Here is a 19,879-nt window from a genome sequence, read left to right as displayed (position 1 = left end):
GCGCAAGGGCAGAGGCCGGCTCCCTCCCCTGCCTCCACCTCAGCTCCTCTGAGCTTCGCCCCGCTGCTGCCTTCGCCCTGCCTGAATGCGCCCCTGCCGTGCCTCCACCTCCGGCTTCACACTTTGCACCCGCTGCTGCTGCCTCCTCCTCCCCTGCCCCGACACTCCTTCCCCACCCAGTCACTCAGGAGCAGCAATTCCTGTTTCTCAGCCACCGTTCTCCGGGCAGCTCGGCAATCCAGACCCAGCCGATAGCAGTGGCGGCGGCGCTGTTCCAGGGTGCTGCACTGCGCGCAGGCTTCACTTGCGCACTCTTGCGCGCGCGCCCTGGCTGCCGTGCCGACGGGAGGCTCGCCGACGGCCTCCCCGCACCCGCAGCCTGGCCCTGCCTGGCGTCCCCGCCTGCTGCGCCATGCCCTCCGGCTGCCCACCGCGCCTAGCCCTACCCAGCGGAGCGTGAGGGGCGCCGGAGGGATCTTCGCACCAGAGCGCCAGCTGGGCTTAAGACGGCCCTGCGTGTAGTAAGGTAGCACATCAATGAGAAGACAGATCAGATCTCTCTCTGGCTGGGGGGAGAAACTTTTGAGAGAGGTTATTTCTTTGTGGCATCAGAAGAGTTGCACCGCAGGCCATCTGAGTTTGTTAATTCCTCCCCTGACTGACTTGTGAGAGTGGCAAACAGTTTCCAGGAGGCAATACTTCAGGGAAGAAAGAGTAACCATGCTGGGTTCTGATACTGCAAATTGCAGTATTTTTTTGCAAAAGGAGGGCAACTGTCGTCAACACAGCAAACTCTCTCACCTCCCGGAAGCGACAGTTGACCTTCCTTGTAGCTTTTCAGAACACAGAATTGGTAAGAACTCTAGCAAGCTGTTATCCCTTCCCCTGAACAAGGGTGTAGCCAGGATTTTTGTTAGAAGGGGCAAAGGCTATGTATTTTTATTGATTTAGGGGGCAGCTGCTCCTCCCTGCCCCCCCCGGCTACGCCCATGCCCCTGGTGGCCCATGGAGGAGAAGCTGACGGGTTGCAGTGCAATGTTGTTCAGCAAGCAAAGGAGTTGGTTAGAGCATGGTACTGATAACACCAAGGTTGCAGGTTTGAGCCCCACATTGAGCAAAAAGATCCGTATATAGATGGCCTCAAGGTCCCTCCCAACTTCACAATTCTATGATTCCCTTGCTACTCCTTCACATCAAGGTGAGGTTGCTGGGCAGGCACATGAAGAAGCTGGCTGGCATTTGAACTGGTTTGAGAATGAAATAACAGGAGGACTAGATGCGACATGAATGGATGCAGGTCCTTTAAAAGCCTCAATTGTTCACATGCATGCACTGAGGAATCTGCCAGCAAATCCAGAACACACACAAGGTCAAGGGGAAAGAGATCGGAGCAAGAGTAGCAGACCAATGCTAAATAGAGACCACCTGCCAATTCCCCCCTGAAAATACTCCCCTTCAGTTCACATATGGCTATTGCAACATGCCTCCTTTAATGTATTCAGTTTGCCTGATCTTGAATCTGGACTAAGGATTATGAGCCCCTGTGTTCTGATTCGATAAATGATATCCAGTCACAGAACATTTCAGGATTTGGGTCACTGCCATTGGCCCTTAAACTCTGAGTTATGATTCGCAGCTTGGAAGTTTAGACAGCCAATCATGTTGAGAGTGGGAGTGGCCCAGTTGCTTTGCCCCTGTTGTCCAGTTCTGTTAGTTCCGGTGCTTTTTTTCTGGGGGGACGCAGAGGTACACATACCCCTAAACATTTTGTGAATCTTTGTACTTTTTGTCCATTTATTGCATTTATTTTCCCCGATTTGAACTATAAAATCGTGATTTTCTTGAGTCAAAATGAGAGTACTCCTAAACATTTTTTTTAAAAAAAGAAAAAAAGCACTGGTTAGTTCAATAAAGGTTATTGCTGTTATCACTGTGTCTTGCTTCATGGGAACCCACCTGGACTTCAAGTCCCCTGTAGCATCTTGTTTTGTCTTAAGAGAACGAGCCTGGAAATTTCCAATTCAAATCTTGCCTCACCCAAACTCCTTAGTGCAGCACCACACTTTTCTACATAAGAAAATGAGAGAGTTGCAAGGAGGAGAGTCTCGGCCAGACAACTAGCACAGAGCACCTTATTGTTTTATATTTGTGTGGAAGTGAGAATTTTATCAAGTGCAGCTTTTCACCTCCTTGGATTTAAAGAAGTGCGGGTGGTTGCCCCACACAGGGCACTGAGCTGAGAGGGTACAAAACTGAGAAGATCCATTTGGAGACGCCAAATGTTGGCCTTGCTCCAGGCGCTATATTACCAAAGATTACCCAGGCCCACCCCTGTTTGCATGTGGTTACCAAAGTGCTCAAGAGGAGAAGATTGGGCACATATCAGGGATGGGAAATCTGCTCCACATGTTACTGGGCTCCAATTCCTATCACCTCCGGGCAGCATGATCAGCATTGATGAGACTTGAAGTCCCCTGGACGAAAAAAACCAATTACGGTAAGAGTTAGGTTCATGCTACAGGTTGGAGTTAAAGAGGAGCCCCAGTTCTGAAAGCTGCTGCATCTGTGATCATAAACAAGCCTTGTCTAGCTCTCGGCCTCAGCCTCCTATCTGCAATATGGGGGTTAATGGAAAGGAGAGGTGATGTTAAGGGCCAAGAGTATGAAACAGGAAGACACCGGCTCAGGTGTCATCTCTGCCTCAAACTCTTGCAGCGGCCTTAGGCAAGTTGCTCTTCTCTCGGCCTCAGCCTTTGCATTTCATAACATGGATGTAATATTGGCCCGTCTTGCAGGGCTGGTGTCCTCAGGACCTTTGGAATGGTGTATACAAAGCACTTTGTAGCCTTGAAATGTGCTACTTAAATGCTAAGGGTTGATACTGGCAGAGGAACGTGGAGGAAATGGAGTGGGACAATTGTGTATGAATGAATTCTATTTGTTAGTTGCTTTTCTTACAAAATAACCCAAAGTGACATTAAAACCAGTTAATAATAACAGTGAAAACCTAAAAACACAACTAGACAGATAAAAGGCAGGATTGCATGTCTCACTGCATTAAAAGATGCCACAATGCCACCTTTCAAATAAAGGCCCAAAAGCCAAGGCCTTGTTCCCAAAACTGGATAAAGGTGGAGCTAGGTGTGCCTCCCTGGGGAGAGCATTCCATAAGCATGGGGCCAAGACTGAAAAGGCCCATTCTCAAGTTGCCTTCCTCTAAACCTCACACATTGTTTTGCATGGCAAGGCAGTGGAGGTTTCGGAACAGAATTGTCCTAGAGGGGCTACCTTCCCAGGTTGACAAGTCCCATCCTTCTACAGCACCTGCAGAAACCTCCTTCTTGACCATTGGACCCACTATTGGTCTTGTCCACTCAATCCGCCAGAACCTGTCTTTGGATGCAGGAGAAGTCCTTAATTCACTGAGGGTTTGAGACCCATTGGCTACCCTCACCTGTGGCCGTTGTCACCTGCTGACAGCTTCTAGGAGCCACAGGCCAGAGATGAGTGCAGAGTGAGAATCAAAGGTGGACAAACTACCCCAGAAGGAGCATGTCGTGTACCCCACCAGAGGTACTACCCCTCCCCTAACACCCCATGGAAACTAATAGAGCCTGGAAAAATGGATGCAGTTATTAGGTAGATCCTACTTGGCACTGCACAAGTGGAATCATCTGCAAAACAACTCTCCTTTTGTGCTTCAGCAGGAAGGAAAAACATAAAGCAGATAGAAAAGACTGACAGCGCAGAGGAGATGGGAGATGGGCCTGGAGATCTTCAGAATTCCAAAGTAAGCAAGCAGGGACCAATCCCAGCATTCACTTAAAAATCTGATTATGTACACACATGCACACAGAGAGAGAGAGAGAGAGAGACAGAGAGAGAGACTCTTCTAACTAATGGAGCAGGGGTTGCATTAAATGCCAGCAAGTGCATTCATTTTAATCCTTATCCCAACCGTCTGCCTTGTGCTGTATTTTTGCTGAAATCAACCCCTGTAATTCCCTAAGCCCTTTTGAATTTCCTCATTAGCGCACTCTCAGCCCTCCCACCCCATTGCCACATGAGGCTGCAGCACGTGAGGATACTTTGCCTGGATCCCCCTGGCTAGAGCTGCCCATGTGAGAAACTGGGTCCTCTGTTCCTCCCTGTCTTTGTGCATGCATTGCAATGCACAGGCTTCTGTGGCCAACCAATAATTTGACCTTCCCTGTGCTGCAAAATCTTGGGGCAGGGTGGTGGGCGGAGGGTATAGCAGCTTTCAGACAACCATAAACTTGCAAGCACATCAGAGTTTTGTCCTGGTGTTATTTGACCTCATTTTGTGTGCATCATTCTAATCTGGCCCACTCCCCTCCACCGTCTGTCTCCATCCTATCCGCCAAGGCACCTCCTGTCGATCAGGGCACAGGTGAAACAGCTCCAGTGTTTGTTTTAAATTCCCTTCCCCTCCTCCTGGATTCCAAAAGGGTTTTAGTCTATTCATGATTTCACAGTAACAGGCAAAAGCATTTGCGGCAAAGTCTCCCATCCGTCCCATTCCACTGCTATTCTTAACAACTATTGGGATGTCACAAAGGGTGGTGGTTGTTGTTTTATAAAAAGAGGTTGTTAACTTTGTAGGGAAAACCACCCGGGTTGTCCCATCTCTTAGGCATTTGCTTTCCCCTATGAAGGAATTTCCTTTTCCCTTTGCAATAAAGGGAACAGGTGCAAAGGGAACCCTTTCAAGTGCACCCAGGTGCAGATTTTGAAGTCTTGGATGCGGGGAGGGGTGGGGGAAGTCTTTCCATTATGTGACACTCAACTTGGACAAGAGGTTATTGCACCATCACCCAAGGCATCGTTTAATATATTTGGAGGGGGGAAACTATGGAGGGAACAACAGCAAAGGACAAAACGGAAGAACAGAAATGTCTGTCTAGAAAAGGTGGTGGAGGGGGCCACAGACAGTAAGAATGCCCGTCAAATACAAACATTCAGGAGAGAGCAGACACATTCAACATGGATCGTGCACCCCAGACAGACAACCCTAGAGACCAAGCAAAGATACTCACTGCCTTTGCCCTGTCCTCGTGCTCTGGAGGTCTTTGCCAATTGTGTGGTCAGAGAGGCTCTATGGAGAGAAGAGAGCAATCTCTTAAGCTGGGTGCAAAACCCAAAGACAGCAACACACCTCCCTGCCTCCCCCTCCCCCTATTTCCCTAAGCAACGGTTCTGCTGAAACCTCTCTGCACATCACATCCAGTAAACACTAAAGCAGCCTAACGGAGCCGGCTTGAGGTTTGGCTAGCACTGCAGAGCTGGCTCACAACATTTCCATTGGTGGGATTTGAGAAGTGCCCACCTGATCGGAGCATTTTGAAGCACCCTCCTTCATCCTGCTCCTCCTTGTTAACCTGATGGCATTCAAATCCCTTTGCTTCTACTAAATTAAAGTAATCCACCACTCAGGGTACGCAGTAAATGTCTGATAAAACGTTTTCTGGGAGGATTCAGATGGGAGTCGCACCCCCCCTCCCCGTAAACATCCCGTTTGGTCCTTGCTTCAGCAGTTAGAACAAAGCACTAGCCTGTATTGTTTTAAATAAGTCCTTGGTGGGTTTAGGATAGGATGGTAAATCCATGGAGGTTTCTATGCAAGGCAGCCAGTGGAGTGGGGTTGAGGAAAATAACATCAGCGAGTTTCATTAAAGGGCACCAGTGCCAGTGAAGTCAAATTGCATCTATTAAACAGCAAGGCGGGTTTCTTATTGGGAGCTCTCGTGTGATAAATTCGCAGCCATTAAAAAAAAAAATGTGATTCAGAGTCAACTAAATAGAAACGTGTGAGTTCCTCCTCCTCTCATCAGCCTGGGTGTTATCTCACACTTTCTTCTGCTTCCTCTCACCTGACCCCCATCATCAGCCCAGATCTCCTGCCAGCTCAAGCACGCCTCTGTCTCGCTTCCTCTCACGCTCTTTTCCTTCTAGAGGTGGAAGGAGCTTTGAAGGCCTTCACATGTGCAATGAAGGGATTTCCCTAGTTGTAGCCCATGCCCAACAGAAGTCACCTGGGCTTCTCACCATCTCAACTTGGTGGGCGATCAGTGAGTGGTGAACTTGGGTCCAAGGATAGCCACACTCAGGACCGGCCCTACAGCAGATGTCCTCTTGGCCAGGGTCCCTGGAGTTAATTCAAAAGCCAGAACTGGAGCCAGGATTGGGAGTGTAGCAAGCAGGAGGATACTCGACCAGGCAATGGCAAAAATCCGGGATTCCTGTATTGACACCTTGCCAAACATCAGGGTCAGCCGCAACTTGACCGAGATCTTCTGGCTCTTGTGAAACCATTCAGAGTTGCATAGTGAAGGACATACTCTCACTAGGTCAAGCCTCGGTAATAGTTTACGTTTAGGCTTTCCCTAGCTGGCCCCAGCTGGCGCTGTGGGTTAAACCACAGAGTCTAGGGCTTGCTGATCAGAAGGTCAGTGGTTCAAATCCCTGCCACAGGGTGAGCTCTCATTGCTTGGTCCTTGCTCGTGCCCACCTAGCAGTTCGAAAGCACATCAAAGTGCAAGTAGATAAATAGGTACCACTCCAGTGGGAAGGTAAATGGCATTTCCGTGCGCTGCTCTGGTTCACCAGAAGCGGCTTTGTCATGCTGGCCACATGACCCGGAAGCTGTCTGTGGGCAAACACCGGCTCCCTTGGCCTATAGAACGAGATGAGCGCCGCAACCCCAGAGTCGGACATGACTGGACCTAATGGTCAGGGGTCCCTTTACCTTTTAGCTGGTCCACAGCTTCCTTACATCTGTCTGTAACCTGTTTATTCCTCTGACTTTCTCTGCCACCTGTCTACATGACAAATAGATTTTAAACTGTCCAATGAACAGTGTTTTCCCATCATCCCTAACTAGTAGGACCAGTCCTCAGGAATTATGGGAATTATAGTGCAAAAACAGCTGGAAACCCGTGTCTGGAAAACAACCAGTGTTCCCAAGTTGTAAGTCACTTTGAGGGGTTGCCCAAGGGCTCCCTGCACCAGGGCTCCTGGGAGGAACATGGCAGCTCAGATGCCCTGCAGGCCCAGTGTACCCCAGGGTGATCTGCCCCTCCCGAACCCCCTAGCTACAACACTGCTGTGGCATGGGTCAAATGGCACGGGACCAAAAGATGGAAGACCCCATGCACACTCCTTCCTACTTCCTTGGCAGTACTTCCAGAAGCTTCCAAAAGAACAGTTCTGGTAGAGGCAGTGGAGGCTATGCAAGCTGGTGTCGCCTCTCCTGAGGCTGCGGAGGAGGAGGCCACAGAGAAAGGTAAAAGGGGGCAAGGGAGGGGACAGTAGCAGGGAGGGGGCAGGCAGGCGAGCGAGCGACAGGGTCAGTGGGATGGGGAGTGCCCTGATTTCCCCACCTGAAATGTTGGTGGGGTGAAAATCCACTTCCGAAACAGAAAAAAACCACCACATATTTTTGTGATAAGAAAAGGGGAAATGCACTGGTGTAGGTTAATATAAACTCTGCATATGCAAATCAGAATGAACGCTCAATAAACAGCAATACTGTTTAACCTTCATGCAAATTTGGTGCAAACAAATCAGGATGAATACTAAATAAACAGGTCATTTGAAAGAGCCCCAGTCTCTGCTGCTATGATTTGCATCCACAGATTAATTCTTGCGACTGAATGCACTAAAAAAACCCTTCTTTGATGTCCATGAAACTAGCTGCTAGAGAGTGCAGTAAATCATAGCAGGATTCCTGGTTTATCGTGTTTCGCTATTCCTTTACAATCAAGTTCTTTAGATAACCCATTCAAGACTGCAGAACCAGTTTGTTAGCCCAAGAACGGGGAAAAAGAAACTATGAGCTGTAAGGTAGGTGAAAAGGTTCTATCAAAAAGCCTTTGGTGCCCTGCTGGTACAATTTTGTCTTCACCCCAAGTTAAAAGGGTGCAGCTTAGAGCAATTGCTTCTTTCACATCCCTTGTAGCACCAATTTTTGTTTTCAGTCAGCTTTCTCCATCTTAGAGCTTTGCTTTTCCCATTTATAACTGATGAAGGGCATTTGAATCACTTGTGTCATGTAGTCAGTCCAGCAGAAGCGGGTCTGCCAAAATACATCATCATAACCTTCTTTGCCTCTAGTAAAATAGCTATTGTCAAGTTGCTCTGTTTGTCACAGCCTTAAGCAGCTGTTTTTGCAGCAGTAACCCAACGTTATTGGAGGGAAAGGATTCAATATTTCTCAGTTTGGCAGCTTACAGCATCCCTGGCCATATATACACTAAGTGATGATTTGTGGTATATGTGAGGCTGAAGCCTGGGAAAGCATGAGGGCTCTTTGTATATCCTCTTTCAAAGCAGGGTACGAAGATGTGGCAGGCCTGTTCTGTCCATGCACTGAACTCCTTAGGGTGCTCCCAGATGACCTCTTTATTGAGCATTCATTCTGATTTGTTTGCAGCGAGATGAGGTGACATTGGCTCAGACCCTCCAAGTGTCCCTATTTTTCAGGGACACCCCTGATTTAGAGGTGCCGTCCAGGTTTCTGATTTGATCCCGGAATGTCCCACTTTTTCTTAGGATGTCCCTATTTTCATTGAAGAAATGTTGGAGGATTTGTAATGAACGAGCATTAAGCAGCCAATGTTGTCAAATTAAATAGCCAACGTGGGGAAGCCAGATGCTGCTGTGTCAGAGAGTCTCCTAATGAGGGATTATTATGGCCAGTTTTTGTGGACTTCTATCTGCTAGTCACCTTTTATTTCTCTAGTGCAAAAAAACACCAGCACATCCTTGCTCCTTGCCGTCATTCCTCCAATTTTTATTGTCCTGAACTCCTTGCTGTGATGGTGTTTTAGCTAAGCACAGGGATGGCTTAGGGAGCTGGGTATGTTTAGCCTGGAGAAGAGAAGGTTAAGGGGTGACATGATAGCCATGTTCAAATATATCAAAGGATGTCATATAGAGGAGGGAGAGAGGTTGTTTCCTGCTGCTCCAGAGAAGCGGACACGGGGCAATGGATTCAAACTACAAGAAAGAAGATTCCACCTAAACATTAGGAAGAACTTCCTGACAGTAAGAGCTGTCCGACAGTGGAATTTGCTGCCAAGGAGTGTGGCGGAGTCTCCTTCTTTGGAGGTCTTTAAGCGGAGGCTTGACAGCCATCTGTCAGGAATGCTTTGATGGTGTTTCCTGCTTGGCAGGGGGTTGGACTGGATGGCCCTGGTGGTCTCTTCCAACTCTAGGATTCTATGATTCTATAACAAGATTTCAGAAGGCACTATCAATTCAGCTCATGGAAGCTTATAACAAGAACAAACTTAGTTGGTCTCTAAGGTGCTACTGGACAATTTTTTTATTTTTATATATATTTCGACTGTGATCATTAGGTTTGACACTCCTGTGTTGATAGTGTTTTTTGCCAATAAAGAGTTAACTTCAACCTGCATGGTGTGATTTACTGCTGACTCGCTCCTGGCAGGACCATTCCCAAGGGAAGCACACATACAGCACATTACAGTAGTACAAGTGGTCCCCTTCCATCTCCTTGTTTGTAGGTGACTGGATTTTGAGGGAAGGAGAGGAATGGGAGAAGCCTCACACATGGGTAGAAAGGGATGAAGCTGGGGCAAGTGGGCATAGGCTTAGGCCTACTTCCCGCTATGATGATAACCCTGCGTCTGGGCTATGTCACTTCAGATGAAAAGTGAAAGATCACATGACTGCATAAGTATACAAAAACCCCACACATAACCCGCAATATGTAGAAAACTGGTGTGTAGCTGGACAAGTATTCAGTCCTATGAGCCCCCCGCCCCTTATGGTCCAAGGTGGCACAGCCCAGGCATACACATTTCCTGCCTTATTGAGGGCCAAATCAGAGATGGCATTTATGTGCCAGGGGGAGATTAAAATCAGGGTTGCAACAGTAGGGAAATGGTGCTTAATACTTCCCCTCCATGCCATTTCCTTGATTTAACTGCCCCCCCCAGCTGCTGTTAGCTGCAGATGCCTACCTCTTTCTTACCCATGGAGAGCCATGGCAAAAAGCAGCAGGTGAGGGGGACTGAAACTGGAGAAATGCTATGAACCCCATTGCTCCAATGCCATGGCTCCCATCCAAAACATTCTTCCCTCACTGGCTGCTTCCAAAGGCACAATAGATCTTGGAAGAGCTGATCACAGATCTCCTAAATATTTGGCCTTGAGAACTGGGTTTCAGCGGTTAGGGAGACATGGGTTGGGTGGAGGCTGAATTTTATGTGCTGATTCCATAAGGTAATTTTTAAAGTTTAATAAGCAAAATTATTTATATTTGAAGAGCTCTGTTGGGTCATGGTGTCCATAGTCTGATTGCTTTGACTCCCTGCCAGCAGTTTGTTAATGCAGAAGGTCGCCCACTGGGAAGCCCAGCTAGGATTATGGAGTAATATTTTCCCTTTTATGTTTTCCCAGGTCAGAGTTGCATTAAATCAGGAACAAAACAGTGCCCATGTGTTGATACAGGCACTGTGGCAAATGTGATTAAATGGACAATAAAGAGAATTGCGTTTCACAAGGGCCAATATTTTAGAAAGCCTCTTTTGAGGCAAGAGGAGGGGGTTGTGGAAAATTCCTGCTCAAATGACCACAGAGCTTTCCAAGGGTGGGGAGCTGTTTATCCTCTCAGACGTGATGAGGCCAGCTTCTATGGGATAGCTTTTAATAACACAAGCATTTTTGACATTAGGCTTGAATTTCATCCAAATATTTTAAAATTTTCTTTAAGAAATAAATTTAAAGTAAAAGGCAAAAGATTTACAGTGTGTTATAATCTAAGAGAAACTTTTGTGAAAATGCTCTACCGGTGGCACCTCACCCCGGGCAAACTGGCCAAAATGTATAAGAATAGATCTGAAATTTGTTGGAGATGTAAAAAGGGGAGAGGTTCATATATGCATATGTGGTGGGAATGCGAAAAAATTAAAGAGTTTTGGGATATTGTATACAATGAATTTAAAAAGATATTCAAATTCCCATTCACGAAAAGACCGGAGGCCTTTCTATTAGGGGTAATGACAAATGAAATTCAGAAAGTAGTAAGACCACTTTTCATGTTCACAACCTCTGCTGCCAGGATTCTGGTTGCAATGAATTGGAAGAGTGAAATTATACCTACAAAGTTAGAATGGCAGGTTAAAATGACAGAATACATCCAATTGGCAATAATGATGGGGAGAGTTAGAGGGTACTCAGTGCAGAAGTTGAATAAAGAATGGATAGTATTTAAAGAATATCTGAAAACCTATTACGATAGCAAAAACCTCCTGGCAGATCTTAAATAACTCTTGTAATGTACAGATAATAAACCAAAGAATATCTCTTTGAAGGAAATTAAGGAAACGAAGTATAATAATTTGATACTGTGTAAAAATAACAAATGAGATTCTGTTTCTTGAGAATAATCGGAAGTTAAATTTATCCTTACTTTCATTCTTTATTTTTATTTTCTTCTTTCTTTTTCGCTGTATTTTTCTTTTTTTTTGTGTAATGTTTGTGCATAAACTAATATGGCAATATTGTTGTGTAAATATGTGTTGAATCATCATTATTCTTTATTACGGTCAAAGACCAGCTCTTAGTATGTGTTGAATGTTTAATAAAGATTCATTTGGTCGCAAGTGGCTCATAGCTAGGTACAAAATGCGCCTGGTGAATTTTGAATACAGGTTGGGGGGGGAGGCATCAAATGTTGGCCTCACTCCCCCCCCCCCCATGTGACAAGGCAGGGGGAAGCCCATGGGTTCTGTGTCACAGTCCTCTTGCAGCCCACTTGGTATGAGAAGTTGGACCACCCTGGTCTAAATATTCTTAAAATGCAGTATTCAGCAAATAGCTATGTTCTCACCCCTGAATGAAAGAACAGGAGATTTCCCTGCAAGCTGCACATGACATGTAGTTTGATCCTCAGCTTCCCCCAGCTGCAAAACCTGGATCTCAAATCCAGGTCTTCCCCATCTGAAAAGCAGTTAGTAGCAGCAGCAGCAGCAGCAGCAGCAGCAGCAGCACAGAGATCATAGAATCATAGAATCATAGAGCTGGAAGAGACCACCAGGGCCATCCAGTCCAACCCCCTGCCAAGCAGGAAACACCATCAAAGCATTCCTGACAGATGGCTGTCAAGCCTCTGCTTAAAGACCTCCAAAGAAGGAGACTCCACCACACTCCTTGATAGCAAATTCCACTGCCGAACAGCTCTCACTGTCAGGAAGTTCTTCCTAATGTTTAGGTGGAATCTTCTTTCTTGTAGTTTGAATCCATTGCCCCGTGTCCGCTTCTCTGGAGCAGCAGAAAACAACCTTTCTCCCTCCTCTATATGACATCCTTTTATATATTTGAACATGGCTATCATATCACCCCTTAGCCTTCTCTTCTCCAGGCTAAACATACCCAGCTCCCTAAGCCGTTCCTCATAAGGCATCGTTTCCAGACCATTTTGGTTGCCCTCCTCTGGACACCTTCCAGCTTGTCAGTATCCTTCTTGAACTGTGGTGCCCAGAACTGGACACAGTATTCCAGGTGAGGTCTGACCAGAGCAGAATATAGTGGTACTATTACCTCCCTTGATCTAGACGCTATACTCCTATTGATGCAGCCCAGAATTGCATTGGCTTTTTTAGCTGCTGCATCACACTGTTGACTCATGTCAAGTTTGTGGTCTACCAAGACTCCTAGATCCTTTTCACATGTACTGCCCTCAAGCCAGGTGTCACCCATCCTGTATTTGTGCCTTTCATTTTTTTTTTGCCCAAGTGTAGTACTTTGCATTTCTCCCTGTTAAAATTCATCTTGTTTGCTCTGGCCCAGTTCTCTAATCTGTTAAGGTCATTTTGAAGTGTGATCCTGTCCTCTGGGGTATTAGCCACCCCTCCTAATTTGGTGTCATTGCAAACTTGATCAGGATGCCCTCAAGCCCTCAAGATGATAAATGGAAAAGCTAAAAGTTGTCACCCCGCCACCTTTTTAGTGCATTCCCCTTTGATAATTGGGGGTGACCTATTGAAGGAGAGTAGCTAAGCTTCATAGGGACAAATGTGTTGTTGGGTTTGCTTGGAGAGAGAAGGGAATGTGAGCGGAACAGAGAGCAAGCGCAGGAAAGAGACAGAGCCTGACTTTCAGCTGTCGAGTACAATAACATTAACCTCTCCCCACAGCTTGCCAGAATCATGTTGTTGCGGCTGTCTGCTGCTGTCAATACATCAATGTCTGTAATGCACCCTCCTTGGGAGAAAAATGGAGCTTGTTGTGAAACATCCGAAAGATCTTAAACTCGGGGGGGGGGGGAGTGTATAACCAAAGAACAAACATTTCTTAAGCTCACAACCTACTGGAAGTCCTCAAGCCGCAGTCATAAATGCACTTTTTAGATGCTGCCATTGGAAGGAAGGAAGGAAGGAAGGAAGGAAGGAAGGAAGGAAGGAAGGAAGGAAGGAAATGCAAGGTTGTTCCCTCCAGCCATTTAAATAATAAAAAAGCTGAATGGATTAATGAACAGTTTTTGTACTGAACTACTCATGAGGCTCAAGCCTAGATCCACCAAAAATTGCTGGGTTCTGCCCCACAGCTGATTTCATAATGTTCTAGCAAATTGCATTAACTGTTGCACCTTATTTTAAGGCAATGCACAATACCCCGTGGTTTTTTTCTTTAAAAATGTTTAGGGGTACTCTCATTTTCCTACTCATATTGAAAATTTGAACAAGAAAGCTAAAAGTGAGCAGGGGTGAGGAAATGGAAATGAATAAAGGCAATCACCACATGCACACCACACAGCCAGCAACAGTCTGTGTGGCAGGGAGGGCCTTAAATAGAAGTTTTCACAAATCCAACGAAAAGCAAAACAAATGGAATGAAAGCAAATAATTGAAGTAGGTGCCATTTGTTGGAAGCACCAAATAAATGACACAAAAAGCCTGCAACTGAACTGAAGTGTGAGTGACCCTTTTGCAAATCAAGATTAAAAAATAAATGCAAACTGGAAGGGGGCAGAAAGGGAAATGGCACAATTAAAACAAATAGATTGAATGTATTGAAGTTTGTTGATGGTACCAAATCTATGGATCTCTCCAAACTGGATGAACAGGAAGTAAATAATAAATGTGATTCAATGTAAACAAGGGTAAAGTGAGGTGAATGGGAATAAAAAAAAATTCTAAACTGTGCACACATAACATTTTATAACAGAATCAATGGAGACCAAATATTTCTGATTTTCTATGGAGTCAATGCACAATCTAGATCTATTGCATAGTTTTTGCTCCTGGAAAGCACTTTTTGAGAATATGGATTTGTTCTGAAAACAAAAGTTCATTGCAGCTATCTTCGGTGTTACCCCACAGTGCATCCATTTGAAAGCACATGAAAACATATATAGGCAACTCTGGCAAAGTGTGTGTCTGTGTGTGCACACATCCACACCAGCCCAATGAAATTGTAGGTGGGTGTATACCGAGATTGCGACTTCTAACACTTCCTTCTTTATTCATCCGGGGCATGTGCAGGAAGAGAAAAATATGGATAACCTAACCAAGGGGAGGATTTTCAAATGGGTATCATGTAACCACAGCAATTTTTGTGGACGGAAGGATTTTCAATCAATTTAGATTTAAAGCAGCATGTTGCGGATGAGCAAGAATGATTCCAAATTAATAAGAGGCATTTTTGTACTATAAACAGGTGAGTGTGTGTGTGGCCCTAATTTCTTATGGGGTCTGAACTGGTGGCGACTGACCAGGAATGAGACCTTGTGGTCATAGTGGATGGCTCAACTAAGATGCCATGCTAGGGATAATTAAGAAAGGAATTGAAAATTAAGACTGCCAGCCATTATAATGCCATTATGCAAATCTATGATGTGACCACACATCAAAGAATTCTGTACAATTCTGGTTCCCTCACCTCTAAGAGGACATTACAGTGGTGGAAAAGGCACAGAAGAGGGCAACCGAAATAATGAATAATGGTATCTGAAGAAGTGTGCATGCACACAAAAGCTCATACCAATATCAAACTCTAAGGTGCTACTGGAAGGAATTTTTTTTTTATTTTGTTTCGAAATAATGGAGTAAAGTGACTTCTCTACGAAAAATTGTTACAACATAGGGAATTTTCAGAGAGATATTGCTGGAACTCAGGAGCAAAAAGTGAAGCTGAATGTTGGAAGATTCAGGAAGGGCAAAAGAAAGCATGTCTTCGCACATTGCATAGTGACACTAGGGAGTTCACTCCCACAAGAGCTAGTGATGGCCACTTTAAAATTCTCTTTAAAAGAGAATTCCAGGCTAGGGATTCATACGAAAGGAACTGAAAATAAAATCCGCCAGGATCATAATGCTGTTACAGATTGTTGCCTCAAAAAGGATATTGTACAGCTAAGAAAAGTGCAGAAAGGGGTGATCAAACAATCAAGGGAGAGGAGCGATGCCCCGAGGAGTAAAGGTTCCATTGTTTTGGAAAAGAATGTTTAAGTAGGGGCATGAGAAAGGTGTGCGGAATTATGCAAGGTGTGGGGGAAGTGGGTAGAGAGGGGCTTCTCTTCCTCTCCTAATCAAAGAGCCAGGAGTCATCCAGCGAAACTGAACGGTGGAAGATTCAGGATAGACAAAAGGAATATGGAATCTTAAAATTATAGAACTGCAGAGGTGGAAGGGATTTGCTTCTTCCCACCACCCATGGCTAAGCCAATGGCAAGGAATATTCCTTCATTATTATTACTTTATTTCAACAATTTATATGCTGCGTTACACTATGGTTTCTAAGTGGTGTACAAAGAGGTTACGAAAGAGCCACAAAGGAGAAAATAATAATAATAATAATAATAATAATAATAATAATAATAATAGTTTGTGTGTGTGTGTGTGTGTGTGTGTGTGTGTGTGTAGTCTTCATCAGATACATAAAGTTTGGTTTGCAAGACTGTTTTGGCTATCTGAAGAAGTGTGCATGCACACGAAAGCTCATACCAAGAACAAACTCAGTTGGTCTCTAAGGTGCTACTGGAAAGAATTTTTTATTTTGTTTCGACTATGGCAGACCAACACGGCTACCCCCCTGTTTTGGCCAAGGCATAGTCACCTGCTCTATACCCAAAATCATATATGAAGTCAGCTGTGGGCTGGATAAAGACATAGAGGGGCCAAAAGCAGGTTGCAGGCACCACCAGCCAGCTGATATTGCCAACAGACAGTTGGAGTTTGCACAGCGCCATGTGCTCTGAAGCCCTAACATCAGCTGGTTGTCAGGGCATGGTTATTGGGGCTTCCATCCACACAGTGGATCTGAAAATGGGTACCTTGACAAAATTGTGATGTCAGGTGATTGACAGGTAGGACTCCTCCCTCCCATCTTCCAGACCTTACCCATGGACTGGAGGAGATAACCCAGGTCAGTTCCCCCCACTCCCGGCCTCAATATGGCATTAGCTAGCACAAGATGGTTGCCATAGTAGTGGCCAACAAATTGAACAGCTTCAAAAAGGGATTCAATTGCATTTATTTATTCAATTTTTATACCACCCTTCAGCTGAGGAACACAAGGCGGTTTCCAATCTAAAAACACAAAAATGCATAACACAGTAACAAACAAAAACAACCCCCACCCTCAGTTTAAAATTGCTTAATTATGGGAGAAGAGGGATGTTTTTGCCTAGTGACTAAATATGTGCAACGAAGGCGCACCAGGGCAGTCACCCTGGGGAGAGCATTCCACAAAAGGGGAGCCACTACAGAGAAGGCCCGTTCTCGTGTTGCCACCCTCCAGACCTCTCATGGAGGAGGCACATGAAGAAGAGGCTCAGGTGATGGTTGCCGTATGTATGGGGAGAGGTGATCCTTGAGGTACTGCAGTCCCGAACCATTTAAAGCTTTATAGGTCAACACCAGCACTTCCATGGAGTATAAGACTATTGATGGTTGCTAGTCATGTTGGCTATATTACCTCCAGTATCAGATGTAGTATGCAGATACCTCAAGCAGGAGAGTAATACTGTACTCAGATGGGCCTTTGGTCCGATCCAGCAGGGCTCCTCTAATACTCTTACATAATAGAGGAAGTGTTTGTCTCCCATTTACTTTATCTCAGGGAATTCACTGAGAGTCATGGAGAACTCAGGCGCCCAGCATAGTCCCATCTCTTCATGGGCAGAAGACGCCTTTGGGCTCCATTTCTTGATTACACTATAGTATTTGGAAGTGAACTGCCTTTTACCGAGAGAGGGTTGTACTTGTTGTCATTGTTGTTTTCAAAGAGCAGGAGTCTTGATTATGAGGGTGAAGAGAATTGCTCAGTTGCTTTCTGGTACCTTTAACAGTTGCAACATGAATACTGGAAACTCAGCCAGTGAAGCTTTTCCCAGCATGAAGATGGAAGTGGTGGGGGAAATTTGCCTTGCTGAATTCCTGCTTGTCACCCACTCTTAAAAGACGCAAGAGCCCTGTAATTCAAAATTAGCAACCCTGCATGTGAGGCAGCCATAAAATTAGGAACAGATGCAGCATATTCGGTGGCCAGTCTCTTCCCTGCCACTGATTTGGGGAAGAAATGTGTCTGTCTTGGTTCTTTCGGCCATGGAAATCCATGCAACGTTTGCCAGTCACCTATGATCTAAGGCACTGAAGAAGCAGCCTGCTCTGTGATTTAGCCTCGCCAGCACCTTCCAGTCAGTCTTGTACTTCCTTTTATCTGCAAGCTGTTACTGTCCCTTGGTGAACTGCCACTGATTCTGCAGCCCACTTGCCTTTCATTCAAAAATTTTAAAAAAGAGAAATGAGGGAGGAGAAGCCAAATCTACACTGCTGCTAATCACTCCTATTTATCACAGCAGCAGCAGCCAGGCAGGGGAAAAACAATCTGTCTGTAACTTGTAGAGCTCACAGTCATTTTTTTTTTTTTAGTACTGTGTTAATCCTACTCCTCTTATTTTTTAAGCTATTTTTTGAAAACCTGCGGTACACCTACACAATAGATACTTCCCAGAAAAGCAGAATAATTTGGGGCCGTGTATGCTATCAGCTCTGAAGAAGAGGTGTGAGAGGGTTTGTGCATGAGCAGGACTGTCCTTGGGAAATGAGAATCTCTCTCTCTCTCTCTCTCTCTCTCTCTCTCTCTCTCTCTCTCTCTCTTTCCTTCAGTCATCCTGGAGAGGCTACATACCAATTAACATACTGAGAGGAAATCAACTAAAGTGATCATAATGGAGGGTGACAGTTGAAGAAGGCCCATGCACCCCTCCCTTACCCACCTATTCAGGCCCACTGCCCCGCAGAAATTGGTGAGAGGCCAACAACCCCAAATGGCACCGCTGAGGAGATTGCATTTGACCAAGAGGTCTGCCGCCCTGTTGCAAAGGCCGCACCAGGCAGCTTCCTTGCCACGACCGCATGCGCCCACCTCCTACCTGTCTCTTAGCGGTCCGCCCTGCAGAGGCTGCTTGGGTTTGGCTGGCGCTGGGTGGGCACGGCTCACTGAGGCCCTGAACGACAGAGACTGCAGCCTCCCGGTGCATCGGAGAGCTTGAAGGGTGGCCAGCCTGACCACTGATCTGCCTACGGTAGCCTCAGTAGCATGCTGCTGAGTTTGGCTTCTTAGCTCTGCGGCTCCTGGAAGAAGAGCTGGTGGAAAAGGAGGGGGGGAACGAAAGAAAGAGAGCAGGGAGAGGCGACAGAGTGAGGATGCTCCCTCAGATGTGTGCACAGAGAATTGAAATGCACAAGAGGACTGGGCAGGATAGCACAGGCTCACAGCCTGACTCCTTCTCATTATTCCAGCAGACTGACTCCCGCCTGCCTGAGGCTCACTCCCGCAAAATTCAGCCGTTTCAAGTGCACAATGTTTAGAAAAGGGGGGGGGGTAGGTTCATCCCAAAAGGATCACTGAATTGCATGCAGGGTGTGGGGGTGTCTTGGAGGGTTTCACCTTGCTGTTTGCTGGGGTTTCAAGTCCAGCTTTGCCAAAAAAGCAAAACGGTACATAACCAAACAGAGATGCTTTGATTTATGTTTCTAGGCTGGCTGTTCCATGGCTGCTGGATTATCCCTTTGTGTGAGCAGGAGGAGGAATTCACACCGTGTTTCTCCTCAGAACAGCCGAGAGAATAATCTGGGCTGCATGGATGCTCCAGACCAGTGCGTGCTGTCAGCACCGGCCTCAGGCATCTAATTAAAACAGTGTTTCATATGAATCTGGCCTTATATTGAAGCAGAATATTGTCTATATGACCCAGGTCTGTCTGTTTCAGCTAGCAGCAGTGCTCCAAGGTCTCAAGCAGGGGTCCACCTAGCCCAGTGGTTCTCAAACTGTTTTCTCTTGGCCACACTTGCAGAATAAAAATTTGCTTGCACCAAAAATTTAATTGATAAGAAATACATTGGAAAACAAAAAGAAACAATCTTAGCAGTGCTTGATTTATAACACAGAACACAACTACTTTATAATATGATCATGGGGCATCCAGAAAGTAGAAAACAATGCAGCTACATAAAATCATGAATCATTCCCAAAAGATAAAGGAGCCTCTTACATATATTTGACTGCAACATCTGTAGATTGCAAATTCTTGAAACAGTGCACATGAGCATCTGACAATGTCTCCTGGGATTTTATGATTAAAGTTTTAGAATATATGAGCTGTGGAGACACTTTTATAAAAGGAGTCAGGGCAATATATACTGAGCAGTCAGCCAAATTGATAGTTAACAGTGTCCTGACAGAGAACTGCAAAATAACTAAAGGAACAAGGCAATGCTGCCCATTGTCACCCTTGTTTATACTAGTTTTAGAAGTATTAGCGCAAAGAATAAGATGTAAGAGAGAGGAGGTTTCTCCCTGCTGGATATGAGATTATATTATGAAG

General features: G+C 45.6%; 1 protein-coding gene across 6 annotated transcripts in view; it reads right to left on the bottom strand.

Moving 5' to 3' along the window:
• Positions 1 to 18,626, bottom strand: part of RGS8 (regulator of G protein signaling 8) — a 39,912-nt gene extending 21,286 nt beyond the window's left edge. The window contains exons 1-2 of one of the 6 annotated variants that reach the window (XM_033151189.1): positions 18,425 to 18,626; positions 5,058 to 5,116 (exon numbers count right to left, since the gene is read on the bottom strand). In XM_033151189.1, the coding sequence (XP_033007080.1) occupies positions 5,058 to 5,116; positions 18,425 to 18,532 (167 nt within the window). In that variant the 5' untranslated portion in view covers positions 18,533 to 18,626. Of the gene's footprint in view, positions 1 to 5,057; positions 5,299 to 5,347; positions 5,503 to 18,424 lie in introns of those variants that run through there. The other 5 variants (XM_033151188.1, XM_033151192.1, XM_033151190.1 and 2 more) reach the window with 5 other exon arrangements.
• Positions 18,627 to 19,879: the final 1,253 nt, after the last annotated feature.

The sequence above is a fragment of the Lacerta agilis genome, chromosome 6 (genome assembly GCF_009819535.1).
Source record: "Lacerta agilis isolate rLacAgi1 chromosome 6, rLacAgi1.pri, whole genome shotgun sequence".
In the NCBI taxonomy this organism is placed as follows: domain Eukaryota; kingdom Metazoa; phylum Chordata; class Lepidosauria; order Squamata; family Lacertidae; genus Lacerta; species Lacerta agilis.
This window is presented reverse-complemented; position numbering and strand designations above follow the sequence as displayed.